Source organism: Danio rerio, chromosome 15 (assembly GCF_052040795.2).
Source record: "Danio rerio strain M-AB ecotype USA chromosome 15, GRCz13ab, whole genome shotgun sequence".
Taxonomy (NCBI): Eukaryota; Metazoa; Chordata; class Actinopteri; order Cypriniformes; family Danionidae; genus Danio; species Danio rerio.
This window is the reverse complement of record NC_141035.1, coordinates 47,184,442-47,198,628: the sequence shown is the minus strand read 5'-3', so window position 1 is coordinate 47,198,628 and position 14,187 is coordinate 47,184,442. Positions and strand designations below refer to the sequence as shown.

The following is a 14,187-nucleotide window of genomic DNA, read 5'->3' as shown; positions in this document are numbered from 1 at the left end:
TGTATATCCAAATTAAAACCATGCCACAGATGTGAAATGTGTGAAATGACTGAGCACATACTGTACGCACACATACTAAACCTGCGCAAACGCACACAGACACGCACGCACACAATCTAACACCCAAACACTAGAGATCTAACTATGGTCAATTAGGACACACACACACACACACACACACACACACACACACACACACACACACACACACATAAAGCATTTAACAGTGGTTAATGGCGGTGTGTGTAAAATGTGTTTATGAAGCGCGCATGTGTTTGTGTGTGTGTGCTTCATACCTGCCAACGTTAGTCTCTGAAAATTCGGGAGACCGGGGGGTGGGTGTCTGAATAACATAGCGAAGTACCTGTATTATGCACTGGGTTTCAGATCAGATACTATACCAAAGTCAGCGATCCGGGGGTCTTATAGACTGTACCAAAAAGCTGAGGACTGGGGAGGGGGGGGTGAAATTACGAGAGTTTTCCAGGAGAAATAACAAAAGGGGAGGGTGGCGGGAGATGGGTCTGAAATACGAGAGACTCTCGGGAAAAATTAGAGTGTTGGCAGGTATGGTGTGCCTGTGTGTGTGTGTGTGTGTGTGTGTGTGTGTGTGTGTGTGTGTGTGTGTGTGTGTGTGTGTGTGTGTTTGAGAGGTAAAGGCACCAAGTTATGCATGTGAATTCTAATACCTGCACTGCTGCAAGAGATGTGTGTTTACATGAGTTTGTCTGTAGTATTTGCGTGTGTACATCATGTATGTCGTCGTTTGGCTATGCCGTTAAGCAGAAGGCTTTATTTGAAATATATATCTATATATATTCGTATTTATTGTATTTTCAGAACACAATTATCCATGGCTCCTTTAAAAGGCGGGACTAGGGCGGGGCCGCTGTCTTCGCCCCCTCTGAGTCACTGCACGCCTCTGAGGCCAGAGCTCCGGTCGTGAGGCGGGGCAACCAGTTGCCACAGGCAACACTAGTCTACAGGACGGGATGCCAAAGCGGATGGGCGGGGCCGTCTCAGAGGCTAGTCTCCCGTAGAAACATGGTCCCAATGTTATAGGACACTTTGCGGATGGGGGCGGAGCGAGTGCTGGTGAGAGAGGCGTGGCTTTGGGATTTCCCCGCCTCCAGGAAATAGCAAATTCCCGGGATCTCTTTGGGGAAGTTGTCGGGAAGCTCCTGCCTGGAGCGAGGGATGAAGGTGAACGAGCGGTCGTCCCGCAGGAGTCTGAGAAAACAAACACAAGTAAACATGAGTGAACTGAATCTGAACAAACTGAAGGAAGAAAGGAAACATGCTTGTTTATTTTGGTCAGCCAAACATCCTTGAAATGAAATAAAGGAGTACACCTCCTTTAAAAATTCATATTTTTATCTTTTTCTCAGTGAATAAGACAATATATTTTAGTGCATTTAAACATAATGGTATCATTAAACATGTATATATTCAATAAAGAATTTGATCATCTAACATTTCTAGACATGGAAGGATATACATTAAATTTCAATAGAAAAATAAAACTATATTAACATTTTTAAAAATCCAAGCTTTCCAATTTTCAACTAAATGTAATATTTTTGGTGCTCTTGTTTTTTTTGGTCTTAATTAAAATTGTGTATATTGTTTTCCCTAACAACACTAACCGGCCACTTTATTAGGTACACCAGTCCAACTGCTCGCTAACGCAAATTCCTAATCAGCCAATCAAATGGCGGCAACTCAATGCATTTAGGCATGTAGACATGGTCAAGACGATCTGCTGCCGTTCAAACCGAGCATGTGACTTTGAATGTGACATGGTTGTTGGTGCCAGACGGGCTGGTTTAAAGAGCATCTCTGAACGCACAACACGTCCAACCTTGAAGCGGATGGGCTACAGCAGCAGAAGACCACACCGGGTGACGCTCCTGTCAGCTAAGAACAGGAAACTGAGGCTACAATTCACACAGGCTCACCAAAACTGGACAATAGAAGATTGGAGAAACGTTGCCTGCTCTGATGAGTCTCCATTTCTGCTGCATCATTAGTATGATTTGGTCAAAATTTGGCATTAACAACATGACAGCATGGATGCATCCTGCCTTGTATCAATGGTTCAGGCTGGTGGTGGAGGTGTAATGGTGTGGGGGATATTTTCTTGGCATACTTGGGACCCATTTGTACCAATTGTGAGCTGAGTATTGTTGCCGACCAGGGGCCTCATGTACGAAGACTTGCGTGGAAATCATACTAAAACATTGCGTACGCACAAAGCTGTAAATGTGCGTACGCAGAAAAAAATTCAGATGTATGAAACGCTGCGTACACCGAATCTCACGCATATTCTTTTGTACACCCGAATGAACGTGAAACTGCCTCCCCTCCCTGCCTCCTCCCCCGTATGAATATGCTAATGACTCTACTTATGGCAAAACCCAACGAAAAAGCAACGGCAAAAGCAAGCAAAAAGAGAAACTTTGAACAGAACGCGAATTAGAGGTGCTGCTTTCGGAGGTAGACTGGAGAAAAGCGGTGTTATTTGCAAGTTTGTTCTCCGGAATTAACAACAAAAGAAAAAAATAGAGAGTTTAGCTGATGCGGGTAACACAGTTGGGTCTGAGTGATTTAAAACGAAATAGTGTGATTTATAGGTGTAAAATGTTGCAGTACTCACAACAGTCTCAGTGGCGCAGCTCATAAGTCGCATGTCTACATGCTTTGACTTGTTAGAGCATGAACTTGGTTCGAATCCAGCGTCTGATGAACTCTTTTTTCTTTATTCCTCCGCTACATATCAGATTTTGCCTACTATTTATAACGAGAAAGACAAGTAGGAATCATTAATAAGTTTGTGCATCATATTTTATTTGCACATTTATTGAATGGAAATGTTTCTGATTCACGCATGCAAATTCATCCTCAGGTGGCGCCTTTATAGCAATGTGCGTGCAGTAGATCACTCCGATTACATTGGGAAAACAGGCGACCGCTGCAAATTGCGCTTTAATGTTTAGCTGGTCAACTGTATGGTATGGAAACCTTATTTACCTGCTAGATGAACCAGTCTCATACAGCTGTCATTGCAAGGCTCAGACACTTTGTAGAGAGCAACAACTGCCTCTAGGAGTCGCCAATGGAAATAAAACACACACGCACAAAAAAATGTGCGTACGCCAGCCAGAAAGCTGCCGTGAAGCTGCGCACATTCCCACGTTCAGTTCATCGTTAGTTAATCCAAACATGAGCGATTCTGATCGTGAAACCTGGCGTACGCAAAGTTTTTGTGCGTACGCAGCGTTGATACATGAGGCCCCAGGTTTATGCCTTTATGAACACAGTGTCTCCATCTTCCGATAGTCTCTTCCAGCAGGATAACGCACCATGTCATAAAACACGAATCATCTCAGACTGGTTTCTTGAACATGAAAATGAGTTCACTGTACTCAAATGGCCTCCACAGTCACCAGATCTCAATCCAATAGAGCACCTTTGGAATGTGGTGAAAAGGGAGATTCAAATCATGGATGTGCAGCCGATAAATCTGCAGCAACTGTGTGATGCTCTCATGTCAATATGGAGCAGCCTTAGTGTCGACGCATAGCCTTACGTCGTGGCCGTCGGCGTCGCTGACATGCACCGCTCAAAAAATGTAACTACACGTCGCAACGATGCGTAGCGCAAGCTCTGTGATTGGTCGGCTTGGTAGTGCTGATGAGTCTGGGCGGGACCGATAGCTGCGCAAGCCGATGGAGTGATTGTTTACAAGTGTGAAGTCCCGTGAAGGAGCTCGGTATGGAAAGTTTGAATGTGTTTACCTCATGGTTAAAGTTGTTGCACGTCCGCCAGTTTGAGCCACTTGTACATTCAGAAACCGTTCAGAAAAAAAAAACACCAGTGGAGAAACTCGACACAGAGGAACATTAAAACCTCACTGCCAACTAGCGTTTTGGAAGTGTTAATGCAGAACAGAAACAGCACGCAGAAGTATAAATGCAGAGCTACGCGCGTTGCATGCGCCGTGGGTCACGCCGGTCACCTGACGCAGAAGTATAAACCAGGCTTAACAGCTACTCTGACTGACAGTGTTAACACAACTGAGGCAAAGCTGGTTGAGGCACAATACTTCCTGGTGACATGGAGCCGATCTGCGAATCACAGTACATTATGTTATCTGACCAATCAGAGCCTCTTGAGGGCGGGCTTTTGAAGGAACTAGGATATATGACAGCGGTTTTCATGTTAGCTGAGTAGCTGTATATAATTAAAGTAAGATATATATAAAAATAACGAGATTATCTAGAAATAAAGCCTGAGCACATATTGATTTGCATCTTATAAACACAACCAAGCCTTAAAAACACACTCTGGACCACCCCTTTAAAAGAAAGATCTGTAAGGGGTGTATATACATATATTTATTTTAAGACTGTTTCAATTATTTGTGCATGTAAGCATATAAGAGTTTGAACGTGTGCACTTGATTATTCATGTGCGGTGTGTGTTAGTGTGCACGTGAAAAACTGTGGGCTGCTGCTCCTGCATATTGACGTGTGTGTGTGAAATCTTCAGAGCTGCTCTTGACTGCAGAGCATCGTCCTTGATGATCTCAGCTGAAGCAGGTTACCATAGAAACAGGTGTGACTGTCTCTACTGCAGCAGGGTTGCACATCAGTCGCTGCGAGCGGGAGTGTGTGGCTCTGGTATTCATAATGTATAGCAAATATAGCAAAATGAATAGATGTTGACCTTCTGGGGACATTTGTCTGGTTTTCTGGTATCGTGTAAATGTAAAAATACTGATTAGTTTAGGACTATGGTTTAGTTTAAGACTATGGATGGGGTAGAGAGACAGAGAATATATAGTTTATGGAGTAGATATACATTATTATGTTTGACGCAAGAACCTATAAAACATGAAAATGTGTGTGTGTGTGTGTGTGTGTGTGTGTGTGTGTGTGTGTGTGTGTGTCTGCGCACATGTGTATGTGCATTTGTCTCTGTGTGTTCGCATAGTATTTATTGGTGCATTTGTGAATGCATGTGCGTGATTGTGGGAGTGTGTGTGTGTGTGTGTGCATGATTGTTAGTATGTGTGTAAGTGTGTGATCATTGGTGAGTGTTTATCTTTATGTGTGAGTGCATGTTTGTTATTTTGTGTTTGTGTGTATGTATTAATATATCTCAGTGTATTTGTATTGGTGTGTGTTTGTGTGTGTTTGTGCATATGTGAGTGCATGTGTATAATTGTGGGAGTGTGTGAGGAGTGTGTGTGTGTGTGCATGATTGTAAGTATGTGTGTCTAAGTGTGTGTGTGCATTGGTGAGTGTTTATATTTATGTGTGAGTGCATGTTTGGTATTAAGCAGGGGTGTATGTGTATAATTGAGGGAGTGTGTGTGTGTGTGTGTGTGTGTGTGTGTGTGTGTGTGTGATTGTGTGTGTGTGTGTGTGTGTGTGATTGTGCATGATTGTGTGTGTGTGTTTGTGTGTGTGTGTGTGTGTGTGTGTGTGTGTGTGTGTGTGTGTGTTTGTGTGTGTGTGATTGTGCATGATTGTGTGCATGATTGTGTGTGTGTGTGTGTGTGTGTGTGTGTGTGTGTGTGTGTGTGTGATTGTGCATGATTGTGTGTGTGTGTTTGTGTGTGTGTGTGTGTGTGTGTGTTTGTGTGTGTGTGATTGTGCATGATTGTGTGTGTGTGTGTGTGTGTGTGTGTGTGTGTGTGTGTGTGTGTATGCCACATAAGGACACAAATTTGCATAATGACATGAGTATGACAGGTATTATGAGGAGACGGGGGGCTTATGAGGACACTGGCCATGATGACCAAATTTTTCCAAAAGCTCATAAATCTTACATATACATATATACACATTTAATTCAAAACTAAAATAGTTTCTGATTAGCATTAGGGTTAGGTGTAGTGTTGGGTATGGGGATAAAAAATATAGGAAAATTAGGGAATGTCCCCACAATTCACAAAAACAAGTGTGTGTGCATGAGCGTGTAGTGCACAGATGTCAAACTCAGTTCCAAAAGGGCCGCAGCTCTGCACAGTTTAGTTCCAACCTTAATTAAACACACCTGATAACTAAACACCAAACTAATTGAGTCCTTCAGGCTTGTTTGAAACCTACAGGTAAGTGTGTTGGAGCAGGGTTGGAACTAAACTGTGCAGGGCTTCGGCCCTCCAGGAATTGAGTTTGACACCCCTGGTGTAGTGTATGTGTGTATGTGAGTGTGTTTTCTCTCACTGGTATGTAGTAGGGCTGACGTTGATGCAGCGCGGATGACTGCCCGACTCAAACTTGCTGGCCAGCGTGACGTTGTTCCCGAACAGACAGTAGCGCGGCATCATCACACCCACAACACCAGCCAGCACTGAGCCCGAGTGAATCCCGATCCTCAGCTACAGAGATGGAGGAGAGAGGGAAATCAAATCAGCTTTATTTACATGTACACTTGATGTCAACATTATTATTATTATATTTATTTCTTTAGTTTTTCCCGAATTATGTTTAACAGACCAAGGAATTTTTCACAGTATTTCCTATAATATTTTTTTCTTCTGGAGAAAGTCTTATTTGTATTATTTCGGCTAGAATAAAAGCAGTTTTTAGAGCTATCGCCGCCCTCTCTATTCTGCCGCCCTAGACGCGGATATAACTGAGGGCGCGGGTGGTGAGGGAAGTGTCGGGGACGTCGTCCTCTCTATTCTGCCGCCCTCGACGCGGATATAACTGAGGGCGCGGGAGGTGAGGATAGTGTCGGGGATGCCGCCCTCTCTATTCTGCCGCCCTCGACGTGGATATAACTGAGGGCGCGGGAGGTGAGGGAAGTGTCGGGGATGCCGCCCTCTCTATTTTGCCAGCCTTAACGCGGATATAACTGAGGGCGCGGGTGGTGAGGGTAGTGTCGGGGATGCCGCCCTCTCTATTCTGCCGCCATAGACGCGGATATAACTGAGGGCGCGGGTGGTGAGGGTAGTGTCGGGGATGCCGCCCTCTCTATTCTGCCGCCATAGACGCGGATATAACTGAGGGCGCGGGTGGTGAGGATAGTGTCGGGGATGCCGCTCTATCTATTCTGCCGCCCTAGACGTGGATATAACTGAGGGCGTGGGTGGTGAGGGTAGTGTCGGGGATGCCGCCCTCTCTATTCTGCCGCCATAGACGCGGATATAACTGAGGGCGCGGGTGGTGAGGGTAGTGTCGGGGATGCCGCCCTCTCTATTCTGCCGCCATAGACGCGGATATAACTGAGGGCGCGGGTGGTGAGGGTAGTGTCGGGGATGCCGCCCTCTCTATTCTGCCGCCCTTGACGTGGATATAACTGAGGGCGCGGGTGGTGAGGGTAGTGTCGGGGACGCCGCCCTCTCTATTCTGCCGCCCTTGACGCGGATATAACTGAGGGCGCGGGTGGTGAGGGTAGTGTCGGGGACGCCGCCCTCTCTATTCTGCCGCCATAGACGCGGATATAACTGAGGGCGCGGGTGGTGAGGGTAGTGTCGGGGACGCCGCCCTCTCTATTCTGCCGCCCTTGACGCGGATATAACTGAGGGCGCGGGTGGTGAGGGTAGTGTCGGGGACGCCGCCCTCTCTATTCTGCCGCCATAGACGCGGATATAACTGAGGGCGCGGGTGGTGAGGATAGTGTCGGGGATGCCGCCCTCTCTATTCTGCCGCCCTAGACGTCGATATAACTGAGGGCGCGGGTGGTGAGGGTAGTGTCGGGGACGCCGCCCTCTCTATTCTGCCGCCCTAGACGTGGATATAACTGAGGGCGCGGGTGGTGAGGGTAGTGTCGGGGATGCCGCCCTCTCTATTCTGCCGCCCTAGACGTGGATATAACTGAGGGCGCGCGTGGTGAGGGTATTGTCGGGGACGCCGCCCTCTCTATTCTGCCACCCTAGACGTGGATATAACTGAGGGCGCGGGAGGTGAGGGAAGTGTCGGGGATGCCGCCCTCTCTATTTTGCCAGCCTTAACGCGGATATAACTGAGGGCGCAGGTGGTGAGGGAAGTGTCGGGGATGCCGCTCTCTCTATTCTGCCGCCCTAGACGAGGATATAACTGAGGGCGCGGGTGGTGAGGGTAGTGTCGGGGATGCCGCCCTCTCTATTCTGCCGCCCTAGACGTGGATATAACTGAAGGCGCGGGTGGTGAGGGTAGTGTCGGGGACGCCGCCCTCTCTATTCTGCCGCCCTAGACGTGGATATAACTGAGGGCGCGGGTGGTGAGGGTAGTGTCGGGGACGCCGCCCTCTCTATTCTGCCGCCCTAGACGCGGATATAACTGAGGGCGCGGGTGGTGAGGGTAGTGTCGGGGATGCCGCACTCTCTATTCTGCCGCCATAGACGCGGATATAACTGAGGGCGCGGGTGGTGAGGATAGTGTCTGGGATGCCGCCTTCTCTCTTCTGCCACCCTAGACGCGGATATAAATGAGGGCGCGGGTGGTGAGGATAGTGTCGGGGATGCCGCCTTTTCTATTCTGCCACCCTAGACGCGGATATAACTGAGGGTGTGGGTGGTGAGGATAGTGTCGGGGATGCCACCCTCTCTATTCTGCCGCCCTAGACGTGGATATAACTGAGGGCGCGGGTGGTGAGGGTAGTGTCAGGGACGCCGCCCTCTCTATTCTGCCACCATAGACGTGGATATAACTGAGGGCGCGGGTGGTGAGGGTAGTGTCAGGGACGCCGCCCTCTCTATTCTGCCACCATAGACGTGGATATAACTGAGGGCGCGGGTGGTGAGGATAGTGTCGGGGATGCCGCCCTCTCTATTCTGCCGCCCTAGACGTGGATATAACTGAGGGCGCGGGTGGTGAGGGTAGTGTTGGGGACGCCGCCCTCTCTATTCTGCCGCCCTTGACGCGGATATAACTGAGGGCGTGGGTGGTGAGGATAGTGTCGGGGACGCCGCCCTCTCTATTCTGCCGCCATAGACGCGGATATAACTGAGGGCGCGGGTGGTGAGGGTAGTGTCGGGGATGCCGCCCTCTCTATTCTGCCGCCATAGACGCGGATTTAACTGACGGCGCGGGTGGTGAGGGTAGTGTCGGGGACGCCGCCCTCTCTATTCTGCCGCCATAGACGCGGATTTAACTGACGGCGCGGGTGGTGAGGGTAGTGTCGCCGGCCTCTCTATTCTGAGGCACCGTGCCACACTTTTTACGTTATTGAACAAAGTAAACAATACAACCATAAATGGTCTGGTACAAATCAGACACCAGACAAATAGCAAATAGCAAAGTGTTTTACTAAATCACAGAGAATTAAGTCATTCTTTTTTTTATTTGTTTAAGCGAATAAAATTAGGATTTTTAATCTGTTCTTATGTAAAAAGAACTTCCCAAGAATAATAATTGTGTTAAATGCTAAGTTACGCGTTTCATCTTTCAAAAATAAACCAAATAGTGCACTCCCTGACAAAAGTCCAAGCTTTAGGAACAACACATAATAAGTTGACTTCTAGTTGATCATTTGGTATCAGAAGAGGCATATATGAAAGGCAAAGGCCTCCAGATGACGCTTATTTTTACCACAATAAAATATGATCATGCCTTGATTATTAATGATTTAATTAGGACAGTAAGGTCTGACTCTGCTTAGACTAAAGTCTCATCACTGAACAGAAATAATGTCCAGTATAGAATATAAAGTCCTGCTGCAGTGGAGACAGAATGAAGATTGTGTCTGACTCCATCATGAGCTTGGAGGACTGCATCCATACATCTCTGCACTGACTCAAATCACTGATTAATAAAGTCATCTGGAATGGCAGAGAAAGCGTTCCTGCAGGACTCCCAGAGTTCATCAAGACTCTTTGAAATCATCTTCAATGCCTTCTCGATCTTACCCCAGACATGCTCAATAATGTTCATGTAGGCTGACTGGGCTGGCCAATCCTGGAGCAGCTTGACCTTCAGGAGCTTTGATGTGGAGGCTGAAGTATGTGAAGGAGCGCTATCCTGCTGGAGAACTGTCCCTCTCCAGTGGTTTGTAATGTAATGGGCAGCACAAATGTCTTGATACCTCAGGCTGTTGATGTTGCAGATCTCTCGCACACCCCCATACTGAATGTAACCCCAAACCATGATTTTTCCTTCACCAAACTTGACTGATTTCTTGAATCTTGGCTCCAAGCGGGTTCCAGTAGGTCTTCTGCAGTATTGGTGATGATTGGGATGCAGATCAACAGATGATTCATCAGGAAAATCCACCTTCTGACACTTCAACAAATGATCGACTAGAAGTCAAGGTATTCTTTGTTTCTCTTAAAACTGAAATCCACAACAACACTTTTGTCACTTTTTCTGTTGTCAAAGCTTGTAAATCCCACCTTTGCATCTATGATGGCTTAAATGCTCTCTAGTATGTGTAACAGAGCTAAAATGTGCATGTGTGTGTGAAAACTAACCACACACATACACACACACACACACACTAAAGCGTCACCATAGCAACTTTAGAGAAGATCTAATACTGTCAAGAGTGCAAGACGCACACCAGCCGAGCGCTAAAGAAGAGCTAACAAGGGCAGCAGTGACTGACAGCTGTCAATCACAGAGCAGTACACACCTTCCCAATCGCACTGATGTAATGGACGTAATGTTAGTACGAATGTTTTGCAACAGAGATAATGACACAGTCGTGACAGACGCTGGATCCGCATGTGAACACAGACATTATTCATGCGTTTCTAAACATCAGGCTTATTACGTGAGCTGAACCGAACTGCTCATAAACAGAGGTGTTATGGAAAGGGCAACTTATTACTGCCGCTCTCGTGTCACGGAGTCCACAAATATACACACTCACGCTCACATTTAATGATGATGCATGGTTGCCCACGGCGACGACCCTGATATTATTCATGGCCTTGTTGTCATGCTGACAGTGCTGTCAATCATACAGCAGACTAGACTACAGCGGAGTCTCTCCAGACATGTGCGCTAGCGTACTGTAACATTGGCTGTTTACGTCCACACATACAAATATTCAAATTACAATATACATAAAGCTTTTTAAATTGTTTCCATCTCATATCTTTAAAGTGCACATCAAATCAAAACTAACCATATTGTTTTGAGGTGAACAATTGAATAAGAGCTGGTGAATGGTTATAGTAATGCGTATGTATAATTATTATTCATGAGACTGTGTTGTTATTATCCTATGAGAAGACGCATTGCTTAATTATTCATGACAGCATGTGCTTATGCTTCAAACTGTGAGTCTACATGAGAGATGTGATTATGGATCACTCACAAGTGACTATTTGTTTTTGCTTTCGATGTGGGAAATAATATACCTTCTCATCAATATACAATTAAGACTTTACAGCTCTTTTGATATAACAATCAAATGTCTAGCCTAGAGCACCGTCTGCTGTTAAAAAGTAGCCTGGAGCACCGTTTGCTGCCAAAACATTCGCCTAGAGTGCCGTCTGCTGTTAAAAAGTAAGCCTAGTGCGCCATCTGCTGTTAAAAAGTAAACAGAGTACCGTCTGCGGTTGAAAACTAGCCAAGAGCACCATTTTCTGTTAAAAAACTAGCCTAGAGTGCCATCTGCTGTTAAAAATTAAGCCTAGTGCGCCATCTGCTGTTAAAAACTAGCCTAGAGCGCCATCTGCTGTTAAAAACTAGCCTAGAGCGCCATCTGCTGTTGAAAACTAGCCTAGAGCGCCATCTGCTGTTGAAAACTAGCCTAGAGCGCCATCTGCTGTTAAAAACTAGCCTAGAGCGCCATCTGCTGTTGAAAACTAGCCTAGAGCGCCATCTGCTGTTAAAAACTAGCCTACAGTGCCATCTGTTGTAAAAAATAGCCTAGAGCACCTTCTGCTGTTGAAAACTAGCCGAGGGTGCAATTTCTGTTTAAAAAAAACTAGCCTAGAGCACCATGAGCTGTTAAAAACTAGCCTAGACCACCATCTGCTGTTAAAAACTAGCCTAGAGCACCATCTGCTGTTAAAAACTAGCCTAGAGAACTGTCTGCTGTTAAAAACTAGCCTAGAGCACTGTCTGCTGTTAAAAACTAGCCTAGAGCACCGTCTGCTGTTAAAAACTAGCCTAGAGAACTGTCTGCTGTTAAAAACTAGCCTAGAGCACTGTCTGCTGTTAAAAACTAGCCTAGAGCACTGTCTGCTGTTAAAAACTAGCCTAAAGCACTGTCTGCTGTTAAAAACTAGCCTAGAGCTCCATCAGCTGGTTAAACTAACCTAGAGCCCCATCTGCTGTTAAAAACTAGCCTAGAGCGGTGTATTCTGTTTAAAACTAGCCTATAGTGTCATCTGCTGTTAAAAATCAACCTAGAGCTCCATCTTATGTTAAAAACTAGCCTAGAGCACCATCAGCTTTTAAAAAAAACTAGCCTAGAGCACTGTCTGCTGTTAAAAACTAGCCTAGGGCGCCACTTTCTGTTAAAAAACTAGCCTAGAGTGCCACCTGCAGTTAAAAACTAGCCTAGAGCACCATCAGCTGTTAAGAACTAGCCTAGAGCAATGTCTGCGGTTAAAAACTAGCTTAGAGCACTGTCTGCTGTTAAAAACTAGCCTAGAGCACCATCAGCTGTTAAAAACTAGCCTAGAGTTCCATCAGCTGTTAAAAACTAGCCTAGAGCGCCACTATCTGTTAAAAAACTAGCCTAGAGTGCCATCTGCTGTTAAAAACTAGCCTAGAGCGGTGTCTTCTGTTAAACACTAGCCTAGAGTGCCATCTTCTCTTAAAAACAAGCCTAGAGCACTGTCTGCTGTTTAAAACTAGCCTAGAGCTCCATCAGCTGGTTAAAACTAGCCTAGAGCGCCATCTGCTTTTAAAAACTAGCCTTAAGCACCATCAGCTGTTAAAAACTAGCCTAGAGCTCCATCAGGTGGTTAAAACTAGCCTAGAGCGGTGTTTTATGTTTAACACTAGACTATAGCATCATCTTCTGTTAAACACTAACCTAGAGTGCCATCTTCTGTTAAACACTAGCCTATAGCGTCATCTTCTGTCAAACACTAGCCTAGAGTGCCATCTTCTCTTAAAAACAAGCCTAGAGCGCCATCTTCTCCTAAAAACTAGCCTAGAGCGCCATCTTCTCGTAAAAACTAGCTTAGAGCGCCGTCTTCTCTTAAAAACTAGCCTAGAGCGTCATCTGCTGTTTAAAACTAGCCTATAGTGTCATCTGCTGTTAAAATTAACCTAGAGCTCCATCTTCTCTTAAAAACAAGCCTAGAGCGCCGTCTTCTCTTAAAAACTAGCCTAGAGCGCCATCTTCTCGTAAAAACTATCTTAGAGCGCTGTCTTATCTTAAAAACTAGCCCAGAGCGTCATCTGCTGTTTAAAACTAGCCTATAGTGTCATCTGCTGTTAAAATTAACCTAGAGCTCCATCTTCTATTAAGAACTAGCCTAGAGCACCGCCTGCTGTTAAAAAATAGCCTTGATCATCCTTCTTTGTTAAAAACTAGCCTAGAGCACTGTTTGTTATAAAAACAGAATCAGAATTCAAGCAAAAATAGTGAAGCAAAATCTATGCAGAATCGGTTTCTCGAATGCCTTTTCAAGAGTTCACACTTAGATATTGCTTGACAGCTGTAAGCAGGTTTGGCATGCTGTCCCGGGAGAGAACCCTGAGCTCGGAGATAGTTGAGCCCAGGGCTCCCGCCAGGTCCATAGAGCATGTGAGGGGAGTACGAGATCAGGTGGTTCTCGAGAGCTCCCCTTTTTGTAAAGGAGAAAAGGAGGAGAAAGGGGTGGATGGGGGGTTTCTTCGGAAAACGAAGATAAGGGAGTAATGTCTAGCTAGGCTACTTATAGTGGGTTAGGATAGATCTGATTGGCTAACTAATGAGTGTAGATAGGTGGCCAGCTGCTGTCAATTATATCACGTGCTCCTCTCGAAATTAGTTTAAAAACTTCACTTCAAGAGTTCACACTTAGATATTGCTTGACAGCTGTAAGCAGGTTTGGCATGCTGTCCCGGGAGAGAACCCTGAGCTCGGAGATAGTTGAGCCCAGGGCTCCCGCCAGGTCCATAGAGCATGTGAGGGGAGTACGAGATCAGGTGGTTCTCGAGAGCTCCCCAAATGCATGAAGCTCGGGACAGCAGCCGTGTATTCGAAGAAACTCCCCAAAAGGCTTGAAATGCTATATCCGGCTGCTGGATATAGTTATTTGAAAAAGAAAAGGTAAAGAGGGCTCCTTTGGAGCAAAGGGTGAAA

General features: G+C 46.0%; 3 protein-coding genes across 4 annotated transcripts in view; 2 read left to right on the top strand and 1 right to left on the bottom strand.

Annotated features, from left to right (window-relative positions):
* gria4a (glutamate receptor, ionotropic, AMPA 4a) overlaps positions 1-14,187 on the top strand; it is an 877,747-nt gene that overhangs the window by 315,747 nt on the left and 547,813 nt on the right. The gene's annotated exons all lie outside the window — the stretch shown is intronic.
* The window catches only part of LOC100535385 (uncharacterized), a 199,308-nt gene that overhangs the window by 47,485 nt on the left and 137,636 nt on the right, over positions 1-14,187 (top strand). The gene's annotated exons all lie outside the window — the stretch shown is intronic.
* The window catches only part of gucy1a2 (guanylate cyclase 1, soluble, alpha 2), a 72,181-nt gene continuing 58,759 nt past the window's right edge, over positions 766-14,187 (bottom strand). For both annotated transcript variants that reach the window (XM_087284687.1, XM_087284686.1), the window contains exons 8-9: positions 6,234-6,388; positions 766-1,230 (exon numbers count right to left, since the gene is read on the bottom strand). In XM_087284687.1, coding sequence (XP_087140813.1) covers positions 1,020-1,230; positions 6,234-6,388 — 366 coding nt within the window. In that variant the 3' untranslated portion in view covers positions 766-1,019. The remainder of the gene's footprint in view (positions 1,231-6,233; positions 6,389-14,187) is intronic.